Source organism: Protopterus annectens, chromosome 7.part0 (assembly GCF_019279795.1).
Source record: "Protopterus annectens isolate FY-2018-M chromosome 7.part0, PAN1.0, whole genome shotgun sequence".
Lineage (NCBI taxonomy): Eukaryota > Metazoa > Chordata > Ceratodontiformes > Protopteridae > Protopterus > Protopterus annectens.
In genome coordinates this window covers 623,918,321-623,941,217 of record NC_056739.1, presented here as the reverse complement: position 1 = coordinate 623,941,217, position 22,897 = coordinate 623,918,321, and the positions used below count along the sequence as shown (strand labels likewise).

At 41.1% G+C, this 22,897-nt stretch overlaps 1 protein-coding gene across 1 annotated transcript in view; it reads left to right on the top strand.

The window, feature by feature from the left end:
• VPS13C (vacuolar protein sorting 13 homolog C) overlaps positions 1-22,897 on the top strand; it is a 6,956,796-nt gene that overhangs the window by 2,289,499 nt on the left and 4,644,400 nt on the right. Inside the window, exon 22 of the mRNA XM_044076309.1 lies at positions 6,019-6,167. Within this exon, the coding sequence (XP_043932244.1) occupies positions 6,019-6,167 (149 nt within the window). The remainder of the gene's footprint in view (positions 1-6,018; positions 6,168-22,897) is intronic.

Sequence of the window (22,897 nt, the reverse complement as noted above, 5' to 3'; positions counted from 1 at the left end):
TGGCCATTACCTCTGCAAGAAGGGTTTCTGAGTTGCAGGCCCTTATGGCGGTTGAGCCTTTCTTAATTTTCCATAAGGATAGGGTATCTTTACGTACTAATCCTTCCTTTATGCCTAAAGTGGTTTCTAGTGTGGCTTTAAACCAAACTATTCATTTGCCTACTTTTTATGCAAACCCCCAAAATAAAGGGGAAAAGATTTTGCACACTTTAGATGTACACAGGCAGTTGCGATATTATTTGGACAGAACTAAAGGGTTCAGGCAGTCTCAGCAGTTATTTGTTTCTTTTGCTTTGAGTTCTCAGGGCAAGCCTGTGTCAAAACAAACTATTTCTAAGTGGATTGGGTTTTGCATTGCTTTCTGTTATTCCCATCATGGCAAGGAGATTCCAGCTGGGATTAGGCCTCATTCCACTAGGGCTACTGCCACTGACAGCTTTTGAGGGGGTGGCAACTAAGGATATTTTGGAGGCAGCTACTTGGAGTTCAGTGCATACTTTCTCTAGGCATTATCACCTACCACTTTATTCTAAATCTAGGGCTGGTTTTGCCACTGCTGTTTTGCAGGGCATTTTGGCAGCTCCTGCTTCCTTATAGTTTGGCCATCCTCCCTTACCTCTGCTTTGGGATTCTAGCCAAGTGTAAGGACTGCAGCAATGTGAGATGAAGAACATAGTACAGTTTTGTACCTACCATAAATGTAGATGTTCGAAGATCCACATTGCTGCAGTCCAATTTACCCTCCCTCCTTCCCCTCTGTACTTAGAGGCGGTTGTGTGGGTTGGGTTGTCAATATGGTGTATATTGTATATATTGTATATATTGTACATAGTTTTAGTGCAAGGGTGGTTGGTTGGTTGTTTGCTGTCTTTTGGTTTTTGACCTTTCTTTTTAGGGTCTTCTGACATCTGGGGCAAGAAAAGACTGAGGATATGACGTCGGTCATGCGCATTTGTACCCTGACGTCCTGATGTCAGTCAAATGCGCCTTGACCGACGTCAGCCTTATACTTTGATATTCGGGCCGACAGAGGACAGCGGACTACCAGAGTGTAAGGACTGCAGCAATGTGGATCTTCGAACATCTACATTTATGGTAGGTACAAAACTGTACTTTTACTTCTCCCTCTAAAAATACCTTTCCTGACTTTGCTGTTATAGTATTGTGCGCTACATTTATGTGCAGCCAGAATGCTAAATTTATTTACCACATGGAGGGCAGTCCCTCAAAGCCCACAGGGCTTTTCTGGGTAGATATCTTCCCTTTTGCAAAGTAACTGCTGAATTTGGTAGCAGATGGGTCATCAGCACACCTGCTAAAAATTGAATTGTCTGATGGCCACTGAAGCAGCAGCAATTTCAGTTGTCTTCGGTACTAACAAAGATCCTTTCATGAGGTCAGAACCTCTCACACAGCCCTTTTCAGCTTAGAACTCAAGTGGCCCTTTAAAACATCCCTTAAAATAGAAGAGAAAACATCTTCCCCAGGTTCATAGGTTGGTACTAGGCTATCGGCCCTAGGGCCTATATAAGCCTAGCCATAACAATTCCCTAGCTATTTCTTCCCACAATATTTACTTCCCTGGACCCCTGTCTAGCAGGGTGACTGACATGATCCCCGGGGTGAATATCCTATCTCCCATCCAGTTGTCAAGATTCCTTTTGAAAAGAGGGTCAAGGAGGAGCTCTGCTTGACATGTATGGGCAGTCTATTCCAGAGTATGGGGAGTCTCTTGGTCAGGAACCTATCCCTCCAGCATGTTTTGCTCATTGTGATGACAAGGTTTAGGTCCCTGGAGCATGTGGCTCTGATGGATTGGGATTTCTTTAAGGGTAGCATGTTCAACAGCTTTGAGTTTGACATGGCCTTGTATGTTAAGCAGAGATGTCTCTGAGCAGATGATATGCGACAGAGTATAGCTGGAGTTTTTTTAGTCTGTCAGCATAAGGCATCTGCTTTAGGCCTGTGATTCTTTTAGTGAGATGTTTCTGCAGCCTTTCCAGATGGGGCGTTGTACTCTATGATGGGTGTAATGAGGGATGAGTACAGTGGGACAATGACCACCTGTTTTCTGGATGAAAAGCCATTAGTGATGAGGTGTGCCACGTAGAAGGATTTCCTGACTGTTGTGGCAATGTGGTTATTGAAGGTGAGACCACTGTCCACCTGTGTTCCTAAGTCTCTTATCACACTTTTGGTGTTTAGTGTGCTGCCGCCTATGTGGTAATTGATGGGTACATGTTTTTTTCCCCAAAGAGGATAACTACACACTTCGTTGCATTGAGCTTGAGCCCATGGCTGTGACACCAAGCATCTGTTTCTGTATGGCCTTTTGTAGAATATCCACATTATTTGGGAATTCAGTAATGGCTCCCAGTTTGCCTTCATCTGTGAACTTTGTTAGCCAGAGTCCCTTAGTGTTGGCCTGTACTTCAGAGAAGTAGATGCCAAACAAGAGTGGTCCCAGGACTGAACTCTGAGGTACTGCACTTGTCTGGAGCTGGATTTGGAGTCTGCTACTTTTACAGTGTGGGTTCTGTCAGTAAGCCAGTTGGCAACCCATCGAGTGACATAGGGATTTATGCCCAGCTTAGTAAGTTTCTATGATTCCAGAGTGAGGGATGGTGTCTGGCCTTGGCAAGGTCCAGCTAGGCTGGAGTGGGATAACTGTAGCTGTGTGCCACTCAGTAGGCATGAAGCCTGAGGTGAGGTTATGATTAAACAAGACACTTAGGTGAGGTGCCAGTTCTTTCTGTAGTTCAAGGAGTACACAGCACGAGATGTCTGGTCCCATGGATGCTGTATTTTTAGCTTTGGGGAGTGCGGTTTTTACCTGTGTTGCTGTGATTACTGGAATTTGGCAATCTTTCGGTATTGAGATGTGCCCTTTAGGGGATGAGAGGAGAGCAAAGTTGGCACTGAATTGATCTGCCAAGGATATTGGCAATGTCCTTGGGATCAGTATATTTGATGCCATTCTGTTGTAGCTCAGAGCAGAACTGAGCATTGCCACTTAGATTTTTGACATAGATATAGAATGCCTTGTTGGTCGTCTTTGGAATTTTTGGCAGTTTTATTTTCGTAACTAGCTTTGGAGGATTTTATGAGGGATCTCAGCTTCTTACTGAGGCTGGTTAATGAGTTTTTTTGCATCCTGGGATTTTCCTCTTTTCTGCAACAGTTTCTTTCTTCTGTTGTACACTTTGTTTATGACAGGGGACCACCAGATTGGCTTCCTTATTTTGGAGGAGAGCATCTTGGTTCTGTTTGGGATGGCATGATTCATGCACGACTGGATGTGCTCGTACAGTGCTTTAGTGTAGGATTCAGCCATGGGTGTCATGAAGTTTGTCACTTTTGACTTGAGTAGCATGAAGTTGGCCTTGGAGAAGTTTTTTACAGCTGTTTCCTTACTGGTGGGTGGGATGTGGATGTCAAAGGTGATTAACTTATGGTCAGACCTAACCAACGAGGGGGTGACCACTGGTTTGGATCATCAATTTCCCATGTTGGTAATGACCAGGTCTAGGATATTGGAGCCCCTGGTGGAACTATGGATTAGTTGATACAGGGTGTTGGAATTTATGAATTCCAGGAAACGTTGGGAAAAGGTGTTGGTACATGAGTAGCTTTCCCTGTTAATGGCAGGGTAGTAGAGATAACCCAGTATTAGGGTGTTTGGTTGTATCTTAATATTGTCCAGTATATTTAGAAAGGTGTAGTGAGAATCTTGGGGCATGGTGGGAGATCTGTAGCAAGCTACAATTTGGATTGCAGTCTTACAAAGTGTTTGTTGCACCTGGAGAATTTCGGATGCATTGTGTTGGCAAACTAGCCTGGAGGTGTGAATAGCCTTGGTGAATATGGGCACACCTCCACCTTTATTGTTTCGGTCCTGGTTTGGTGGCCGAAAAGTGGGGTAAGAGTTGTAGCCTAGTATTGCAGGGATGCTCTCTGGAGCCTTGAACCAGGTTTAAGTTACTGCACAGATATCGATGTTCTCCATTTTTAGGAGTGCCTGGAGAGGGTGCATTTTGAGGTTTAGGCTTCTAGCATTGAGTAGCATTACCTTCAGATTTTGCATACTTGTACCTGTTTTGTCCTTTGTGCCTTGCCTAAAAAAGGCACTATAGGGGTGGCAAGAGCCTTAGCCAGTAACCTGAATCCCAGGGGTAACAGGCGCAGAACATCTCTGGCAAAGCCTCGTGGTTCATCGATCATGTCGTCTCAGGCAGACAGATACTGGATCCCCTTTGAATGACACTAGAAGCTTTGCCAATTGTTGAAGTCAATCATTTTGTCCTTGTACTGTGGTGGTATTCTGGGTGAAGGCAGGATGCTTTTCAAGGCTAGGGTCATACCTGCCTGGGTCACATGATCTGAGAGCTCTTCCATATCTCTCTTCATGTAGTCCAAGAAGGTACTTCTCAAGTCATTCACTCCAACATGGACAATGACAGAGTCATATTTGTACTTGTTGTGGAGTGACTTGAGTGTATGCATTATGTGGTGGATCCTGGCACCCGACAGACAGCCAACTGTAATTTTCTCCTTGTTCAGCCTGTTGAGTGGGACATCAGTGTGCCTGACTATATAGTCACCTATGACTTTAGTGTTGGGTATGTTGCCTTGCCTTGGGGGTTGCTGTTGAGTGGCACACTGGTGGTGTGAGCTATATGATACTTTGGTTGTGATTGGTGTTTGTGTTTCAGCTTCGGAGGTCCTTGTTGCTTGGGCAGGTTAATGTTAAGGGCCTCCACATATGTGTGTTTAGTGTTGATATGCGTGGGTGTTGGTGGTGTGGGTTTTGAAGGGCTATGTGTTGCTTGAGGTGTAGTGCGGGTGTTAACCTTCTCCTCTCGATTGTCTAGCACAGTCTTGGCTGGAGAGAGCTTTGCTTCCTGTTTGGCTATGTAAGTGCATCTCTTGCAGGTTGTAGTGTTGGGTGGTAAGAGGTGAGGGTTATCTGTGTACATGCGGCAAGTGCTGCATTGCTCCAGTATGCCCAGATTCACCAGGTGGACAGGAGAAATCACCGGAAGCTGACCCTTGGACATGCCTAGTTAGGTGCTTTTTCTTACCTTGCAGGAAATTGTCTGTGGGACCTGGGTATTTAAGCTCCTATGCAGACGAGGAAAAATGTCCACGAATAAAATACCCTAAGATAGCCATGAACAAATGGATGATCATGTGGAACCTAAAACCAGATAAGGCTTGGGTACATGCTCTTCTTAACAGTATAAGACTACACTAGCCATCTTTACCAGTGATTGGCCTAGCCAGCAATAGGCATCGCAATATGGCAGTTTTAGGTAGCCTCCCGCAAATGGGTGAGCTGGTTTTGACTACCCAAGCTCGATGTCTTCTGCCCTGGCTTGTTGGGGCACTTGCCAAAATCAGACATGGGTTGTAGCATGAGCTGTGTAATATACACTTTGTGGATGGATGAATAGGTAAGGATGTTTCACACATCTGTTTTTTGCACAGTCCGTATGGCTGTAAAGGTACATTTTTCCAATGTATCTCTCTCCACTGTTCTACCAGAGTGTAAAGAAATATCCAGGCTGTATCTTGACAGTACAAGCCTCTCTATCCCATTTGGTTGTTTATAAAGAATTAGTGTCCAACTCTGTCCGTCCTGCTTCTGCCACTGTGACTGTCCATACTTTTACCACACTGGAGGTCAAGCAGGTCAGGTCTGCCTTTTCACCTGGTACACAATATAATTGACATGTTTTGTTTGTGCATAGTTCAAAGCAAAATATAAATTTGACATTATTTCAACTTATTCTGCAAGCTGAAATGCTGGGACATACAAATATGTGACAATACCTTGTCAATGACTTTGTGATTTACTGCACCAATAACTGCGTTTGCTGTAATGCATGCAAGGCAAACAATTATGCAAAAATTGTGATTTTGCAGATTTACCACATAATTATCTGTGTCTTTTTTGCTAGTAGCAAATACCCAAAATAAAATGCTTTAATGTGGTTTTTTTTTAATCCTATTTCACAGAATCGGAGGAGAGTTGTAATGCTGATGAGAACTCCCAAATCACCTGCAGTGAAACAGTGGATGAAGATGCGTTGGAAGAACTAGAAGAGCCAAGAACATCGGCAAGTGAGGAACTGACAGTTCTTCAAGTGAATTTTGAAATCAAGGAGGTAAGTTAAATGAAGATTACAAATGATCCCAACCCCATGAGTCTGGATGGAGAGAAGCATGAAAGTCTTTGGCTTCTACTGTTCAATAAGGATAAGTTGTCAGGCATTATTTTGGTTCACTTGGGCTTCTGATGTAATACTGGGATATGCTGTTCTGTTGGACATAAGTTTGGCTCGATTGGGTTTCTGCTGTACATTTGGGATATGTTGTCCGACATTATTTTCATTCACTTGGGCTTCTGGTGTACAGTCAGAATATGCTAATGGACATTATTTTGATTCATTTGGGCTTCTGGTGTACAATAGCGACATGTGTGTGTGCTCTCTACTCTGTCTCCCTGTGGTAGCTTTTTCCTCTTTCATTCACAACCTCTGTCTTTCTTTCTGTGCTCTTCTGCCTCCTCCTTAATGATCTAGCCTTTCTGCTATGGTACATCTTTACAGCTTATATGTCTTCCCTCCCTCCACAAACTATGTATCCTGTTGCCTTCCAATCTCTCGTACCCCCCCCCTTTCTCTCTGTAACAGCTCTATCACATTATCTGACTGTACTCTACCCCTTTTCTCCTTTTTAAAGTACTCAGTGCTTACTCAGTTATTAACTTCAAAGCACAAAATCTGTTTTTACTTCACCCTCGCTGGCTTTCTGTTTGCATCTCTGCATTACAAGACTGAATTAGAATGCGTTTGCTTTCACAAAGCCTGTACTGTATTGTTAAGTTTGTACTATAAAATCTTTTGTACCTTGAAAGAATGTATTGTTTTAACTGCATCTCACATGCCTTACTGCAACTGTTCTACTGTACTGTATTGTCTTCCTGTTACAAGTTTTACTATAATTGTAACTATTACATTTGTACCTTCTTTTTTGTTCATTCTGTAATTAAATTTTGTAATGTGGAGCTTTTCTCCCAGGCCTCCGCTGAAAGGGGGCTCTGTCTGGCCCAATCAGGTTTTCCTTGTAAATGGCAAGTAAGTAAATACATAAATGTCAGATATTCATTTGGTTCCTGTTATCGAATTCCCTACTTGTTTAGATAAAACATGAAGAACAAAATTTGCATGCAAACATAAAAGGCTACTGTTTCAAAGTTAAAGTGCTGATAGTACAACAGACTTGGACATCATAGCAAGACTATCCTGGAGTGTGCATCTTTCCAAGATGGATTTAAAGATGATGATATTACATAAGAGAAACTCTTTCTGTGATCTGAATTTGCATAGGCTGATGGCTTGTTGGTAGCTGGTTCCATAAGACGAGCATTATGTTATGACATTGTTTTCTTTATCAATTTCAGTGCAACTGTTACGATTTCTAGTGGGATAGGTGTGGGAGGCACATGTTATGGCCAGGGCGACTCCTAGTCATTTTCCATTTTTAAAATAACTAATTCCTCTTTTAGGTCAGTAATGCACAGAGTGTTGCTGTAGATAATTGGTCAGGTCAGGATAGTGCATCGATTTTAGAAAAGGATTTTTATTAGTCAGAAGTTTTATTATTCATTCTGAGTCGTGTTTGTCAGTTATGGTTTAAACATAAATGCAGCGCATTACTTGATTTACAATCCTACCAAGTTTTAATGAGATTACCTCTGGAAGTTGTTCTTCGTGTTTCACTGTTGCAGTCATCACATTTGGGTTATCTGCCTGCAGGTGTAGCCCTCAGTCGGCCTGAATACCAGACGCTTGGGATTTCTGCATCGGATTCTGTCGCTTTTTCCATGACATTAGGTCATCAGGGGTATGAAATATGCAGCCGACACCATTGCATCAGTCTCTCTTGCCGTGCGTGGCCCAAAGCAGAAGCAGTTCGCAAGTGCCAGTCGGTTGCCTCCTGAAATTTTCGTTTTTTTGAGTTTCAGACCTGAAGTCTTCTAAAAGATAAGTACCCCGTTGTGGATACTTTTTTCTTGCTCTAACCGATGTCAGAAAAAATTAATAATTGTCTTGCCTGTGGGAAAGCAAATACCACACAGAGATTTTCATTCTTAATGCTTCACCTGTTTAGGCCCAGCCCACGACGTCCCTCGCTGTCTGTTTTGTGCCTTGTTCAATGTCCGAACTATTCGTAGTCGGGCTATTTTTGTTGCTAAATTCTTTCTTTCTTAATCTCTGTATTCCAAAATGGCTTCGATAAACCATCAGACTATCGATCTTCCGAAAAAATGTAAGGATAAAGACAGACTGCATTGGTCCAAAACTGCAGACGCTACTGTTAAGCTACTGTTAAGCCAGTCGCCAGTCCGCCGGTTCGCAGCCCGATATCTGCTTCTACATATTCACAGGCCTCTACTGAGACCAATTCAGAGTATGTTATGCTGCTAGATGCTTCTTTGACTGTGGAACTTGCAGATGTCTACCTTGGATGGGTCCGGAGCTGCTGTGCAGGCACCGGCTTCTGAGAATGTATTCAGGCCGTCCGATTTTCATATTAAACCGACGACTTCGTTTCAAACCAAAAATACTGAATTTCTCAGGCCTAGAGTTCGCACCTTGCCTAGGAAACTGACCAACGTGCATTCTCGGGCCCAAATGCCACAAAAACAAATGCTTAGAATGGCTGAAGACCTTATTACTTTAATTAGGGGAAGTCAGCCTTCCCTCTCAAAAAGACCAAGAACTGATTTTCCTTCTGACTCTTCAGATCGGGAGTCTGATAACTCTGACCCTTCTGATTACCAGGACATACCCTTATCTACCTATGAGGATTCTGATGCAGAGGATTCAATTCCCTCTGCTTCCCCACCAGAAGATTTTTCTTTTGAAACCCTGCATACCCTTAGAGAGCATTTCCGCTAGAAGAGCCAGGTCTACTCTCAGTCCAAAAAGAGACTCAGGGAATTTTTAAACTCACCTCAGCACAGGCCTCTAGCTATCCCTCCTGTTCTGAAATTGTAGATAATTTCTTCTTGGAATCCAGCCTTACCCCTGATACTTTGCCTCTGGCTCCCAGGAAACCTGTAAGGTGTACTATAAAAGTACCTGACACCCACAAATTCCTCTAAGAATCCTGCTGTGGATCCAGAGACCATGTACCAGGGACCTAAAGGCATTAAGGCTGAAATGGCCAAAAATCCTACCCCTTCAGACAGGGATTCGAGGACTTTAGACAGATGGGGTAAGAAGGTATACACCTCTGTTACTGTTACCATCAGGGCTTTAAATTGCCAGTTTCATATGTTAAAGTATCAGCAACATATTATGGAACTAATTAAACAGAAAATTATGTTGATTCCTGATTGTGCAGAACATAATTATTTACAAGAGTTAATGCATTCTGCTAACCAAGTTGGTAAACATACTTTGCAATGTTGTTTTGATGCCTTAGAAGCATCTAGCAGGGCTTCTATCACTGGGTCTGTTCTTAGAAGGCATGCTTGGCTTAAGGAACAAACCTTGTCAGACCATGTCAAAGCAAAATTACTAGACGCACCATTAAACCAAGAGCATCTATTTGGCAATAAAGCAGAAGTCGTCCTCAAAAGGATGGAGGAAAAAGCTAAATTTATGCAAACTGTTAGATTTCTTACAAGTGCAGCCACCTAGATTCAGTAGGCATTGACCCTCTAAAAACTGTTTTTTTTCCAGTCCCTCCCAGACCTTCTCAGTCCAAACCCAGGGGCAGCAGACCACCAAAACTACAGTGTCAGGGTATGCACAGATTTAAGCAATGGAGTGCTCCCACCTCCATAACAGGGAGAGGTAAGCTGCCATCCTATGGTAAAATCTCACAATGACTTATCCTTAACTCTTCCAAGCCTTGCCCAAGTACTTGCACTCATTCCCAACCCCAAGAGGATAGCCAGACCTCCCCCCAAACCAGTGGACAGAGGCCCAAAAGCAAGTACTTTCTCTTCTCAATATCAAGGCTATTCAACCTCTCCCAGCAGAACATAGGGGACAAGGCTTTTATTCCAGACTGTTTCTGGTACCCAGAAAAGAAAACTCTTGGTGTCCTATCCTGGATCTGTCTATTCTCAACACCTTTCTGGTGGTTCCAAAATTCAAAATGCTTACTCTTCAACAGCTGCTTCCTGTGCTAGCCAAGGACACCTGGCTAGCAGCCCTAGACCTAATAAAAGAAGCTTAACTGCACATCCCCATAAGGGAATCTTGCAGGAAATACCTGCGTTTCAGAGCAGGCTCTGTGTACTATCAGTTCTCTGCACTTCCCTTTGGCTTTTCTACTGCGCCCAGGGTATTCACAAAATGCCTAGCTCCAGCCATTTCAGGCAGAGAACAATTCTGATTTACCCATACTTGGACGATTGCCTGATTCAGGCGGACAGTCAGGAATTGCTACTACAGCACCTGACATTTGTAAAGAGACTTCTAACTTCACTGAGGTACACCATCAATGAAAAGAAATCACATCTGGTACCCAGCCAACAGATTGTATTCTTGGGAGCAAGCTTGAACACAACTTCCCAGATGGCATTCCTCACTCAAGAAAAACAAATGTATTTGGCAAACTACTTCAATCTACTGGCCACCAAAACCCAGCTGTCTGCAAGAAAAATACTTTAAGCCCTAGGGTTCATGACCTCTTGCATTCTACTAATTCCATATGCAAGACTGCATATGAGGAAACTTCAGTGGTACTTAAAAAGTCTCTGGTGTCAACATTCTCAGGACCTGGAAACAATGACTCCTATCATTCCTCTTCTAAGGACAGAGTTCCTTTGGTGGGCAGAGGTCTGCTACCACAACAAGGGACTCCCTTTCAGTCAACCCCCTGCCGTCCAAACCCTAACAGACATGTCAGACTATACATGGGGGGCTCACATGGCAGGACAGTGCATTCAAGGGAAATGGAGCCCAAAGCAAATGCACCTGCATATCAATCAAAAAGAAATGTTAGCTGTATAGAATGCTCTGACAGCCTTTTTTCCAGGAAAAGTATTCGTCAAAACATACAACGTAGCATCAAAAACGAGTCTTCCTGCACGAAAAGCAATTGCATGGCTCCACCAACGTAAATTGCAACCAGAAAAATACTGAGCCAGCAAACTGTGAGACTGGAATAAAATAATATTTATTAACTTATTTGCAGTACCAAAACAAACAACCAAACCAGTTTTGGCTGGTAACCAACACAGCCTTCATCAGTGTAAAATCAAATCCATATCAGTGTTTCTTGTATACCTGCATATAAAGAAATTAGAATCACAATTGGTTGTTCTAAAATTGCTCATTTAGTCCAGGTGGGAATAACCCACCTAATTTGACAGTCCATTTCTTCTCTTTTAGAGTCCAGAATAGAACGCCCCACCTGTTTTGTTGGATTTATTCCCTTTAACTGTATCAATTACCATAAACATAAACCTGGCAGATGTATGTGTTAGGCAATGCTTATATAATGCACTTGTGGATTTTTTTATGTTTTTAGTGTTTCACTGTTGCAGTCGTTACATTTGGGTTATCTGCTTGCAGGTAGCCCTCAGTCAGCCTGATTAACAAAGTCTTGGGTTCTGCGTCGGTTGCTGTCCCTACTTCCATGACGTCAGGTCGTCCAGGGTATAAAACATGCAGCCGACGCCATTGCATCAGTCGTTCTTGCTGTACGGTGCCCGAAGCAGAAACAGTTTGCAAGTACCGGTCAGCCGACTCCTGAAATTTTCTTTTCATGTTTCAGAACCAAAGTCTTCAACTAAAGCTAAGTACCCCATTGGGGAAACTTTTTCCTGCTCCTTACTGATGTTAGTAAAAGTTAATAATTGCATTACTTGTGGAAAGCAAATACCTCATAAAGATTTTCATTTGTACTGTATTCCTTGCCTAGACCCTGTCCACGACGTAACTTGCTGTTGGTTTTGTGATTTATTTAATCAGTGCACTATCCATTATCTGTATATTTTTGCCTCTAAATATTTCGGTTCTCGGTTTAATTATGCAGAAATGTCATTGGTTAGCCATCCGACTACCGGGATCCTGAAAAAAAATGCAAAGATAAAGACAGACCGCCGAGGTCCAAAACTGACAACACCTCTCCTAAGCCAGTCGCCAGTTCACCGGTACTCAGTGAGGCGTTTTCGCAGTCCAATACCCGCTACTTCTGATTCGCAGGCCTCTACTGAGACCCATTCGGAGTTCAGTATGCTGCTTGATGCTTCAACTATGGAACTCGCGGATGTCTCTACCTTGGATGGGTCCAGAGCCGCTGTGCAGGCACCGGCTTCTGAGGGTGTATTCAGGCCTACGGACTTGCATATTAAACAGACGCCTCCTCCTTTGTTTAGGCCTCAATCTCGATCCATGCCTAAAAAAAGACGCTCAGGCCTCTATGCCTAAAAAACAAATGATAAGAATGGGTAAAGATCTAATAACTCTAATCAGGGGTAGCCAACACCCCCCCCCCCCACCTTGTATGAGGCCTAGGACTGAAGTTGATTATGAATCTTCTGATCAGGATTCTGTTTTTTTTTTTTTTTTTTTTTTTTTTTTAATTATTATTCTGATGATCTGGATTTGCCCTTATCTGCTTATGAAGATTCTGATGCAGAGGACTCATTTTCCTCTGCTTCCCCTCCTGAGGATTTTTCTTTTGGGGAAACCTTATAGCTGGCCCTAATGCTATCTAAATTCCTCCTCCCAACCATAGCTTTGGGAATCTACCCAAATGTAATGACTGCAACAGTGAAACACGAAGAACATAGTACAGTTGTGTACACTTACCATAAATGTAGATGTTCAAGTGTATTCACTGTTGCAGTCCTGGTTACCCTCCCTCCAGCCCCCTAACTTCTTTTGGCTATACCTCTACTTTCCTTTACTATGCTCAAAAGCCTTTTTGGAGTGTTTGCTTTTTTGTTGGATGTATATCTTTGTACTTTTATATTTAATTGCTTCCCATTAGGGGGGGCACCTGACATCTGGGGCAAGAAAAACTGATGTAATGGTGTCGGCTACATGTTTTATACCCCTGATGACCTGACGTCATGGAAGAAGGGACATCAACTGACACAGGACATATGACTCTGTTAATCAGGCTGACTGAGGGCTACCTGCAAGCAGATAAACCAAATGTAATGACTGCAACAGTGAATACACTTGAACATCCACATTTATGGTAAGTGTACACAGCTGTACTTTTTTGATATCACTCATATGCTCCGAAATCCTCCGCCTAAGAGGACGTGATGTTTGGCCAATATAAAAGGAGCCACAGCTACATGTGGCTAAATATATTAGCCATTCACTACAATTGGTAAAAAAAAATGATGATATAAACAATACCACAATTTTTACTGGTGAATTGTTTAGATTTAAATATTTTATTGCAATGAGTACAATGGCCACATGGAAAGCATCCTATAAGTGCCTCACCTGAAATAGTGGTTTGTATTTCCTGATAAGGATGTTCTCACATGTGAATGTTTATAGTGACTAAAAAAAGAAGCAAGGTTACCACCTTTTCGGAAAGAAAATAAACATCTGCCTGGTAGCATGTTTGCTAAATTCAGATCACACTGTAAAATATTCCACTGCTTCTGTACACTGGTGATCAGTGCATCAGAGTTCCTCCCATATGTGGTTACAAATCTGATAAGTTCTGAAGTCTGTTGTTCATACACCAAAAGATCATCCCTCTTCAATGTGTTGGACCAATTGCTGGCCTGCAGAACATGTGCCATCTGATATCCCCTAGACTTAAATCTGTGTGTCAGGTCCTGCCTATATTCATTCTGTATCTCTGTTACCAACATCATTACAGTCACCAAATTGCAATTTGAGATTTAATGTTCTACAAAATGTCATTACATCTTGTGCTAAAATATCTTCAGTAACCAAAAAAACAGGGATAAAAGTCAGACCTTTATTCAAAATTGACATATTTATACTGTTGTCAGACTAACCTTTACACTTCACGGTTAATTATGATGTTGATACCATCACGTTTCTTGATGTCACCATTACCAGACTACCTGACAATACTTTAAGAATGAAGGTTTTCCAGAAGTACCCCCAGTACAACACCATCCTCCATGCATCCAGTGTTCATCCTCCACACGTAGCTAAAAATAGCCCTAAATCTCAATATATCAGAATGAGACGGATCTGTTCCCAAGAATCCACTTTTCAGGAATATAGGCAGGATCTGACACATTGATTTAAGTCTAGGGGATATCAGATGGGACATGTTCTACAGGCCAGCAATTGGTCCAACACATTGAAGAGAGATTACCTTTTGGTGTACAAAAAACATTAACAACAGACTTCAGAACTTATCAGATTTGTAACCACACATGGGAGGAACTCAGCACTCATCACCAGTGTACAGTGGCATTGGAATATTTTACAGTGTGATCTGAATTTAGCAAACGTTACCAGACAGGTGTTTATTTTCTTTCCGAAATGGTAAAAACATTGCTTCTTTTTTAGTCACTATAAACATTCACATGTGAGAATGCCCTATCAGAAGATACAAACCACTATTTCAAGTGAGGTACTTATAGGATGCTTTCCATGTGACCATTGTACTCATTGTAATAAAATATTAAAATCTCAACAATTCACCAGTGAAAATTGTGGCGGTATTTATGATATAAAATGTTTTGCCAATTGTAGTAGTGAATGGCTAATATATTTAGCCACACAAAGCTGTGGCTCCTTTTGTATTGGCCAAACATCACGTCCTCTTAGGCTGAGGATTTTGGAGCATATGAGTGATATCAAAAACAAAAAATCCACAAATGCATTATATAAGCATTGCCTAACGCATACATCTGCCAGGTTTATGTTTATGGTAATTGATATAGTTAAAGGGAATAAATCCAACAAAGCATGGTGGCATTCTATTCTGGACGCTAAAGAGAAGAAATGGATTGTCAAATTAGGTGGGTTATTCCCACCTGGACTAAATGAGCAATTTTAGAGCAACCAATGAGGATTCTAATTTCTTTATATGCAGGTATAAAAGACAGACTGATATGGATTTGATTTTACACTGATGAAACAGGTTTGGTTGTTTGTTTTGCTACTGTAAGTAAGTTAGTAAATATTATTTTATTCCAGTCTCTCAGTTTGCTGGCTCAGTATTTTTCTGGTTGCAAAGATGGACAACACCACAGTAAAGTGGTACATAAGCAGGGGGGGAACCCATTGCTACCCACTATGCAGACTAGCCATGGCTCTGTGGAACACAGCCTTGAGCAGCCAAGTGCACCTGCAAGCTCAATTCTTGCCAGGCAAACTAAATGCACTGGCAGACGACTTAAACAGAAATCTCATGTACCCCCACACGAGCGGAAACTGGAACCCAAAATATTTAGGCTTTTGAGGCACAGGTTGGGGGCACCAGTGGTGGACCTCTTTGCTTCCCCTCAGAACTATCAGTTGAGCAAATATTACACCAGAACTCCCCACAGCCAAGCTTAGAAAGTGGATGACCTGTCCTTAACCTGGGAAAGCCTGTCAGTCTATGCCTTTCCCCCTCTGCCCCTCCTCTCGAAGGTTTTATTAAAGATCAAACAGGACAAGCCAAGGACAATCCTGATTGTACCAGACTGGCCAAGCCAGCACTGTTACCCTGTCTTGCACAGTCTGACAGTAGTGCTACCATGCCACCTGCCTCAGACCACTTCCCTGCGGTCCCAGCAGGAGGGCCAGATTTTCACCCTCAGCTACAGACCCTGAACCAAGCGACCTGGCTCATCACCTGAACTCATCACCAGCAGCCCTCAGTAAGCAGGTATGGGATGTCATTCTGGAGGAAAGGAGGCCTAGTACTAGAAAATCGTATTCAGAAAAGTGGAAAATGTACTGTTTCTGGAGACCGTCTCAGGGAATGGACACAACTGTGCCCAGCTTACCTCACATGCTAGATTACTTAACAGAAATGCTCCACAAAGGCCTGTCCTTCTCCAATTAAGATTCATGCCTCTGCTATCTCAGCTCATTATAATACTGAGCCACCCCTCTTCTCTCAGCCTCTGGTCAAACAGTTCCTGAGAGGAGCCAAAAATTTAAGACCCCCATGAGAGCTCCCACTCCAGCCTGGGACCTTAACTTTGTATTGGAAAAGCTCATGCTTCCGCCCTTTGAACCTGCTGCTACAGCAGAGTTAAAATTCCTCATGGAAAACAGCTTTATGTCTAGCCATCACTTCAGCAAGAAGAGTGTCTGAATTGCAGGCCCTTATGGCTGTGGAATCCTTCATTATCTCCATGCGGACAGGGTTTCTCTCAGGACTAACCCATTATTTATGCCCAAGATGGTATCTAGTGTGGCTTTAAACCATTCTATTCATTTAAAGGTAAAGAACAAGTGGTACGCCAAAGCAGAAGAATAATCCAAACCACAGTATCCACTTCACGGTTTATTGAAACAGGATCCAAAAGTAAGCGCTTTCACGTTGGTCAACAATGCTTCCTCAGACTTCTGAGGAAGCGTTGTTGACCAACGTGAAAGCGCTTACTTTTGGATCCTGTTTCAATAAACCGTGAAGTGAATACTGTGGTTTAGATTATTCTTCTGCTTTGGCGTAACACTTGTTCTTTACCTTTATTTGACTGTTTTACAAAGTGAGTACCTTGCTTGGTGGCTAGTATTTTTCTTTTTTTCATTCTATTCATTTGCCAACTTTTTTCCCTAATCCTCAGAATAAAGGGGAAAGGATCCTGCACTCCCTGGATGTGCACAGACAGCTTAGGTTCTATCTGGACAGGGCTAAGCCTTTCTGAAAATCTAACCAGCTGCTAGTCAGCTTTGCTGCAGGGGCAAAGGGCAAGGCCATTTCAAAGCAAACCATTTCTAAATGGATAGCAGACTGCATCCATTTCTGCTACAAACACCATGGGGAAACCTACCCCACAGGGGATCAGAACACATTCCACTAGGGCTACATCAACCTCTACAGCTTTTCTCAGGGGAGCTCCTACCAGGGTACATCCAGGAAGCTGCAACCTGGAGCGCTGTACACACTTTCACCAAGCATTGCCACTTACCTATCTTTTCTAAATCCAGAGCTAGATTTGCCACAGCAGTCTTACAGGGCCTGTTTGCTAGCCCTAATGCTTCCTAACTACCTCCACCCATCCTCAGCTTTGGGAATCAACCCAAATGTGATGACTGCAACAGTGAAACATGAAGAACAAAGTACAGTTGTGTACACTTACCATAAATGTAGATGTTTGAGTGTATTCACTGTTGTAATCCTGGTTACCCTCCCTCCAGCCCCCTGACTTCTCTTTACTTCTACCTATCTTTTTTTTTTTTTGGCTTGCCTTATATCATTGGCATTTGCTTTTTGCTGTGGGTGTTCCATACCATGCAATGGCTTCCTAATTTGGGGGCTCCTGACATTTGGGGCAAGAAAAACTGATGTAATGGCATCGGCTGCATGTTTTATACTCCTGACGACCTGACATCATGGAAGAAGTGACATCATATGACGCAGAAATCCCTAGACTCTGGTATTCAGGCCGACTGAGGGCTACCTGCAGGCAGATAACCCAAATGTGATGACTTCAACAGTGAATACACTCGAATATCTACATTTATGGTAAGTGTACACAACTGTACTTTAGAGACCCACAAACTAGATTTAAGCATCCAGTGACGTCTTCTGGCTGTCATTTGAGCATTGGAAGTGAAGCTGAGACAGTTTTCAGCAGTGACACGTAGAGCCACCCTCACAATGGTCTACAACTATGCACCGAATATAGATATATGCATATTGGTGTAAGTGATGTAGAATTACTGTACACCTGCTGTTAAAAACAGTTTGGTTACCAACTGAGCAAGAGTACAAGTAGTCAATAAGCCTGTGCTAGTTAATATGGTGGCAGCCTTCAGGTAATCTACAAATCCCCAAAGGATGGCAAGCACTGACGTTTGAGTCTCCCTTACTCATCAGCCTGAGTGGAGAGATTGCGTCCTTTATTTAGAGTGTAGATGTAGGATTCATGAGCATGTTTCCTATTCATTTAATTGTCAGATTTAACCTTTGTTGATGATATAAGCTGTGCACTGTTGTATTTTGTGGAATTGTATCAAATAACCCGGCTTGATTCAAGTATATCACATCTACAGGCATGCAGGTGGTTGCTGCATTGGTGGTTGAGCAGTTTTAGTTTTACAATTTAATGTTGCAGTGTATTTTACTGCAATGTGTTATATTTTTCAAGCCAGTGGAGCATTTATGCAGGGTTTTTGCCCTTTTTTCTACTGAGGTTGACAGTAAAGTTAGAATAATTTAGTGGGGGGGCAGATTATTTTTGATGCATGGTGAGACAAAAAGTGTTGCATTTCTTCATGGGCAAACCTCCCTTTGGGGCTACCTACATTGCAAAATTTTAACAGAAATGTTGCACGTGCAACATCAGCCAAATATAAACCTGTGCTGGTTATTATCTGTTACCCATAAAAGACGGATAAAATTGCTTTCAAAAAGGATTTTTGTTGCTATATTTTGGCCTAAAATTATATGGACTCCTGATATTTCCAACCTTGTGCTCAGGGAATATATTCTTGCGTTTGGTAGCAGACTCTCTCAATGTTTTTTGAAACCCATTAAGAATTGGTCATTCCAGTTCCTTAGTCTTGCTTAGGAAGTATACATTTAAACCACCAATGCTGGGTACTTGAGTCCCCCTTATTGTGTTTAGTGAATGCTGAGTCCATTCTCCAGGTTTTATTTGGTCATCCTGCCTTCCTTCATCTCAGGGATGTCACTGGTACAGTAAAAGACTTGAAACATTTCTCCAACTTTATTACTATAGTAATTATTTTCTCCCCATCTTTAATAGATATATAGTCCATGGACCACTGTAATTATGCTTGGAAAGCACCTTGTTAAACAACTTTCTGAAGTAAGAAACCTTTCAACACAGCTGAGCTGCTGCAGAAAGGGATCCATCATAGGACAACGTCAGGAACTGCAAACAGCTTTAAAAATTATAGTACATAAGAATGTACATTTAGGTCTTTAATGATATTTACAATTCTACCATGGGGTTAGTGACAAGGACCCTGGCTATGTACACTATATGAACCACATGGCCATTGTCTGTACCTTCAGTGACTTTCTTAAAGAAGTTTATTAAAGTGAATAGACCTGCTGTGTCTTTAACAAAAACGTATTGTCTGTGACCCAGAGCAGTAATGTTTTTCATATTGTAGCTTTTGAATTCAGATAGGATACATTCCATGGCTTTGTCAAGTATTTTTTAAGACAGCTGAATCCTTATTTGCTGCAATCAAAGATTTGAACCCTCTTTATGGAGGGGCATAACAACAACTGGCTATGCTCAAGTTGAACAGTTTTAGGAGGGGTTCAGAGAAGGCATGTTTGCTGATTAAGCACCTATGTATATTATTGTAACTCACAGAGATGGTAAGTTGTATCTTTGGAGAATACAATTGGGGAGATATTTGGGAATTTGTGGAACTTGTGATGGTTTCTGATGTGAAGTTGTTACTAACTTCCTTTGTGTTGCTCTGTCCACAACAAGAGTTCTTTCATTCTTCATTCAGATTAAAAGCAGCAGTCACCCAAGGGTGCTGTAAGATGAAAGGGAGGTGAATGCTCACTGTTTCATCCAAGCAGTGCCCTCTGAATCCTTGAAATGGTAAGAGGCCATGTAATAATGTGCAACTGCCCTATTCTTTACAGGAGAATACGCCACATTGTTTTTGAAAAATAAAATGCTGTCAAGCTGAGTTTTTTTTTAACAGAACAATGGAACTCTGTGCAGCTGCAACATGCTGTTTATTGGTTGAGTTCTAGACCCTGAATGGGAAGTCATTTTTTTTAATCAGTAAATATAAAAACAGATTAAACAAGTAAAACATAAGATGTTTTCAACTCTTTATTTTATAAAGGTTTGGTTATTTCCTGGGGACAAAATCTTTTTATGATGTAGAGCACACTAAGGAGGAAATGCAAGCATTTGTCCAACAAAAAGTGAGCTGTGAAACAGAAGGAGATTCTGCTTCTTTTCATCTGGTAAGAAAGACCACAGAGAGACTGTGCTAGTGAAACCTTTTCCAATGTTTCAATGGAAAATGCTTCAGAGAAGGAAAAAATCATGAGAGTTGACTAAAACAACCAGGAATACATCTGAAATGAAGCAGAGGTTGGATGTGAGAGATTGAGATCAACAGGAAGAAAACCACCAACTCAGAAACTGACAAATAATTAATGCGTTGTAATCCCACATCTGTTTGTGAAACTTGGCAGAAAAAGAAAACCTGGAAATAATGGACAATTTTGATTTTAAGATTGTAGGGGACTTCAAAGCATATGCCCCACTTCATGTTATTAATGTTTGGAAGAACATTTTGAAAAGGGGAAGAGGAAGGAAAGAGTTAACTGTAAGTAAAAACAAAATTTTGTTTTTGACAGTAGTATTTTTATAATGCAGGACATGACCTGCATGCTGTAAAGTAAAGCTTTCTCAGTTATTTTTGAGTGTAAAAAGGATATTAAAGTAAACATGTGCCCCTGTTTTTTTTTTTCTTTTCTTTCTCCTTGTTCAGTTTTATGAACTGTAGGCACTGCAGCATAAAAAGAGAAGAAAAATCTGGACAAAAGAGCATGATAAAAGAAAAATTGGGTTTGTCGTCCAAATCTCACAAAACAATTGTGTGAACCCTGGAAGGCGAAATGTCATTTTCCAAGGTTTCATAATGTCTATTTTTAAATGTTTGAATCCATAACAGTGAATGCATGCCAGTATTCGCTGTTGTGGATTTGTCATTTTGAACAGAGATTGCACTACAGTGGGGATCAGGAAATTTACCCTTTCCCTTACTGTAGTGTGATCTCAGTTTATATATATATATATATATATATATATATATATATATATATATATATATATATAATTAGTAGGGAGCGGGGTGGACATGGGGGGTTGACCCCTGCAAAATGTTAATAGGACGTAACTGGAACTCCAGGTAGGTTTTGTAAAGTCATCATTGCTGACTGTTGACTTTCTGAAATTACCATGTTCAGTGTTGTGATCAGGCAAAATTTGGATTTTGTAATATTTTAATACAGATAAGTTATCACTTGCACAAATGTGTTGTGAGGTTTTGAAAGTAAACTGAAAAACTTGTATGCGTTTTCTTACTGTTGCATAGGGGAATGACTGATTAAGGCCCTTGGCTTGATCTAGTAACACATTTTAAAGGGAAACGAATAAAAACACTGAATGTAATAAGTACCCCTCAAACAAATGAATGAGTACTTATAGTAGAGGCACCTCTCTCGTTTTCATGTTTCTGTGGAGACCATCTGATGAGGCAATAAAAACAGAATACTTGTTTCTTTCTGTGGCTTTCCTTCAATGGCTAGGAGGTAATATTTTCTGAAAGCATTCCAGTATTTTTCTAATTTGAGAGAGGAATAAAGATGAAACAAAAGCAGCACTCAGTAGAAGCTCAACCTGTACTGTTTCTTGCCATGGATAACCTTCCTTATAGGTGAATCCAAATCTGAGTGTGTGGCTGTCACTCTGGGGTGATTGCTCCTATTAAGAGAATTAAACTTCAGTATTTGAAGATGTGCATAGTTTTCTGTGTTTGCAGTATGCTAATAGATTTAGGCTATTCTGGGCATGTGTTTTTTTTGTTTTGTTTGAGGGTTTTGTACTAAAACAAAAAAAAAATTATAAGATGTCACATGGGTTCAGATGAATATAAGAAACAATTGTATAAAAGATCCGTCTGCCAAACATTAGTGTACGCATGTAACACAAAAGCTGAAACTAGATATTACAAATGTTTGCAAATAACAGATGAGAATAATAACTTTTTAAATTAATGACAATTTCAATATCTTTAAATATGAATGGTTTCTCAAAATTATACAAAATATAAAAAATAGTGAACTGTATTAAAAATGCTGAGTGCTAATACCTATGCTATAGGGGAGACATTTGGAAAGAACTGCATATGTGAATTTGATAAAGAAAGAATTTCAGAATGGTTATTAAGCAGAATATCTGCGGATTACTTATATTAATTGCAAGAGGAGTTCCAGTAGTGATAGAAGAGAGAAGAGATGATAATGGTAGATTTGTAGTACTAAGGGGGTACTGGCAAGGGCGGAGGATGACAGTGGCATGTATTTATATTCAACTTAAAATTGCTGTAATGGAGCTTAGGAAAATTCTGGGAGAAATATTCAGCTTTCAGCAGTGAGTTTTACTTACAGGTGGGGACTGGAATTTGTTTTGCAGCAGTGAGGTTCTATCTGAGAGGCCTAGAAGAGAAAATACAACAAGAGGATAGACATTTGAAGAAATTTACAAAAATTATTTGGCATGGATGAAGTGAATACGTAGGAGGCATTCGAAGTGAATTTATATATTATTCACTAAGGTACTAAAGTTGTGCTAGGCTAGACAAAAATTATATTTCACAGGAGCATGTGCATTTAATTGAAAGTTTTGATACATGTACAATAACTATTTTAGTTCACGTGACAACTAAAATAAAAATCCAGGGTAATGAAATGAAAATGATTCATTGATGCTTTCCCATTTGGGAAGATAGACATTTCTTCTGAAGTTATAGCTAAGGAGTAGTATAAAATTGGAGTTTTCAAAATAGGGTGGAAGTAAAATAGAGAGAGACGGTTAAGAAATAAGAATTATTTAGAGGGGCTGACAAAGGTTTAAGTATTGCAGAACAGGAGTGTATATGTATTAATGTGTGTATGCTTAATGCTAATTAGAAACCAAATAAGTTAACACGTTTTTCATTCTATTTTATATGCACTG